General features: G+C 36.8%; 1 protein-coding gene across 1 annotated transcript in view; it reads left to right on the top strand.

The window, feature by feature from the left end:
* The window catches only part of LOC110868185 (pentatricopeptide repeat-containing protein At2g01390), a 3,913-nt gene extending 1,072 nt beyond the window's left edge, over positions 1-2,841 (top strand). Inside the window, exons 2-3 of the mRNA XM_022117293.2 lie at positions 647-754; positions 860-2,841. Coding sequence (XP_021972985.1) covers positions 647-754; positions 860-1,632 — 881 coding nt within the window. The 3' untranslated portion in view covers positions 1,633-2,841. The remainder of the gene's footprint in view (positions 1-646; positions 755-859) is intronic.
* Positions 2,842-3,567: the final 726 nt, after the last annotated feature.

Here is a 3,567-nt window from a genome sequence, read left to right on the forward strand (position 1 = left end):
AAAACCGCAGGTACAACAGTTAGATGCATAAAAACGCCTCGGGTACGAGAGGCGCGCGCCTCAGGCCAAAAAACCCAGGAAAATCCCAAAAAAGCGTGCCTTTTTGGCGCTTCTTGTAATTACTCTAGGCGCTAAGCAAAAAAGCCCCAGGGTGTGCGCCTTGTTTTTAAAAACCAAGCCTGGAGGTGGCTATTTAAATCTATTGGCTTGTAAGTCTGTTGGTTATGTGTTGTCTGGTATCTAATGGACGTCTAATTAAAAGATAATAAGAAAGCGGCTCAAATCGGTCAATTGTTTGAAACACGAGCATAGTGTATTTTTAATGCATACAACCACTTAAGTAATGATATCCGATTATTATAGTAATGATATAGTTCTGTAATCATATTTAAGGCGTAAATTATTTGTATAATTCTAAAATGATGAACAAAAAAGTGCTTCTTGTCAATCAATCTGCCCCGACCTGTACTAGAATACCCATTTTTACCAGAAGTCGTTTTGTTGTATTTAGACCCACCAGTTTTGTTACCTCTAGATATACTCATCAAGTTCTTTTTTTTTTTTTTTTTTTTTTTTTTTGAGTTTTTCATATGTCAAGCATAAGACTTTTCTTACATTAATTTCAGTTCTTGTGAATTGACTTCAGGAAAATTCAACGAAGTCCTAGACATGTTTATCAAGATGCAAGAAGAAGCAGGAGTACAACCTGATAAAGCTGCATGCAACATCTTAGTTGAAAATTGCTGCAAAGCAGGTGAAACACGAGTTATGACGAAGATTCTTGAATATATGAAAGAAAACTCACTTGTTCTTCGCCAACCAATATACACAAAATCTCTTGAAACTTTAAAAACTGCAGGGGAAAGCGATGCTCTCCTTAAGGAATCAAATTGTCATTTATCTTCTGTACATTATAAGAAGAAGCTGGAACCCATAGTAAATGATGGACAAAAACGTCTTTTGACCAGAAAGCACTTTATTGGCGTTGACTCTTTACTTAAAGATATGATGGACAAAAACGTCTTTTTGACTGCCGAGATTGTTTCATCAGTTATTGACACATACACTACTGCTCATGAAAGACCTCACGCTGCTCTTTTGGCCTATGAGTATGGTAAGAAAATGGGGATAAAATTTGAGAAAATTTTGTATCTTTCTTTGGTTGGTTTGTTTATCAGGACAAATTCTTTCCTAAAGATTGTGGATATCATCATCAAAGAAATGGTAAAAAGTGGAATCTTTCTTGGAGTTAATCAAAGTGCGTTGTTGATATACAAGCTCGGATGTGCAAATAAGCCTGCTTCAGCTGCGAAAGTATTTGACCTTTTGCCTGATAATGAGAAGAACACGGCAACTTACACTGCTTTGATGGCAGCCTACTTTGCTTCAAGAAGTACTACTTGTAAAGAAGGACTAGAGATTTTTAAGGAAATGAAGGATGCTGGGATTCCTGTTGTTGTTGGAACTTATAATGTGCTGTTGGCTGGTCTAGGAAAAAGTGGCAGAGTTGTTGAGTTTGAGTATTATAGGAAACAGAAAAAACAGATGCAGAATGTTAGTTTTTTTGAAAATCAAAAATCTGTAGAAGAAATGAGTTGTAACATGTTGTTTGGTAGGGATTATGCATCTTGAGACTTGACAAAAGTGATTTAAGCGGCACAATAACATCGCTGCTTGTCCCTTCACTGACGCTAGCAGGTAAGGTTCCACTTTGTTTATACTTTATTGCGCAGTTTTTCTTGTTCTCGGGATCGCTGAAATTTGAAAAAGTCCAGATGAGTGTGAGAATTCAATTACAGTCCCCTAGAGATGAACTTCCCTTACATGAATCCGATTTTTACCGGTCCTCTAATTCCTTCTCGGTTCGTCCAATTTTAGGTCAGTTTCTTTAAATGTACTATTCCTTCTCGGTTTGTCCAATTTTATGTCTAGATTTTCTTATGGTACCATTGCTAAAGTTACTAGTTAAAGGCATATGAACTCATAGGCGGTTTTATCACCTATGGCACAAAGTGGTCGATTTGCAGTTCCTGTGCAGCCAAACCAGACGCACCCTAGCTATGCATTTGAACAAAAGGCAGATGCAGGCTCGGTTTTACAGGCTGGAGCTAATCCTTATGGTGCTAATGTTTACCAGCCATAAAGACCTGAGAATCCGGTATGCAGCTCCCTGAGCAGATGCAGCAGCAGCTACAGTCCACGTTAGGTCAGCCGCCGTCTGATTTTGATGCTGATAAGCATGAACGATATCAGTCAACGCTGCAGTTTGCTATGAACCTTTTGTCTTCACTAAGTTACCAAGCCCATGTATTCTTTTTTAAATTTTAAATTAAAATGAAATTATGTTTAATTGATTTGTTTATCTAGAGGTCATTAGAATAGTTTCAGAGTAGATTTAGAGGTGTGTCAATAGTTGTCCTTATAAGATGTTACATATAAATTCTTTGTGAAGTGTAAAGGATTGTGATACATATCCAACTGACCTAACGGGTCAAATTAACCCATTCTCGTTGATGATCCTAGACCCTTGACGCAGTCAAATGACCCAATCAATTGCAGTCAAATGGCTCAATTAATTACAGTTCTAGCCCAGTCAAAAGACCCAATTAACTGCAGCTTTAATCAAGGGAGAAAATGATGTAATGTGGGGACATGTTATGGGCAGTTACTTAGTATCTTGTGTCTTTAAGTAAGTTGTTTAAGGTGAGAATAAGGTGTCTTGGATATTTTGTTTGTATTGTGATCTCTGATCAGAATTTAGGAGACTAGCCCCTCTCGAATCGGGCCAACTATCGTGTTTGTTCTTGTTTCAATTTAATAAGATTTTCAGTATCTATCAGATTGATACCATGGCAAGTGTAGTTAACCTTTTTTTTAAATGTACTTGTTTGCTGGTTTTCAGATCATAGATAGTTTTATATGTAAATAAGTCATTGAAGATATCATATACATGGTCTTCTTTTCTAGAGCTTGAGATTTCTACAAAGACAGCTGATTTTCATGATCTTAATCTGCTGTGTGTTTAATTTTCTATTGATATTTGGGGTGATGTATGAATTATACACCTCTGTTTTGCTCTAGATCCTTAAAGCCTAATATTTCTGTGTATACGTGTGTGTTGTACATTCTAGTAACAAAATAAATATAAAACAAGCAGAGAGATAAAAAATAGAACTTAAAGCCTACTTGTTAGTAGCATGTGATTATTAGTGTTTTGATGCTTTCTTGAGTCACAAACAAGAGGATGAAATACAGTTGTTTTTATAAGCTATTTAGGGTTCAGGTTTTTCTTTGTTCGTACTTCTCAGTCTACTTGTTAACTTGTTCGCAGGCTAGACCCTGCAAGACTCTGGGTAAGTGGCATCAACATGTCCACATCCAAAGAAGACCTGGAAAAAGAATTTTCCAAATTTGGTAAAATTGAGGATTTCAAATTTATCAGGGATAAGAATACGACATACATCGATTATGCCAGACTGGAGGATGCATCAAAGGCCCTTAAAACGGTGAACGGAAAGTATAAAGGTGGAAGTGTGCTTCGTGTCGACTATCTAAGATCCCACTCAA

This window comes from Helianthus annuus, chromosome 15 (assembly GCF_002127325.2).
Source record: "Helianthus annuus cultivar XRQ/B chromosome 15, HanXRQr2.0-SUNRISE, whole genome shotgun sequence".
Lineage (NCBI taxonomy): Eukaryota > Viridiplantae > Streptophyta > Magnoliopsida > Asterales > Asteraceae > Helianthus > Helianthus annuus.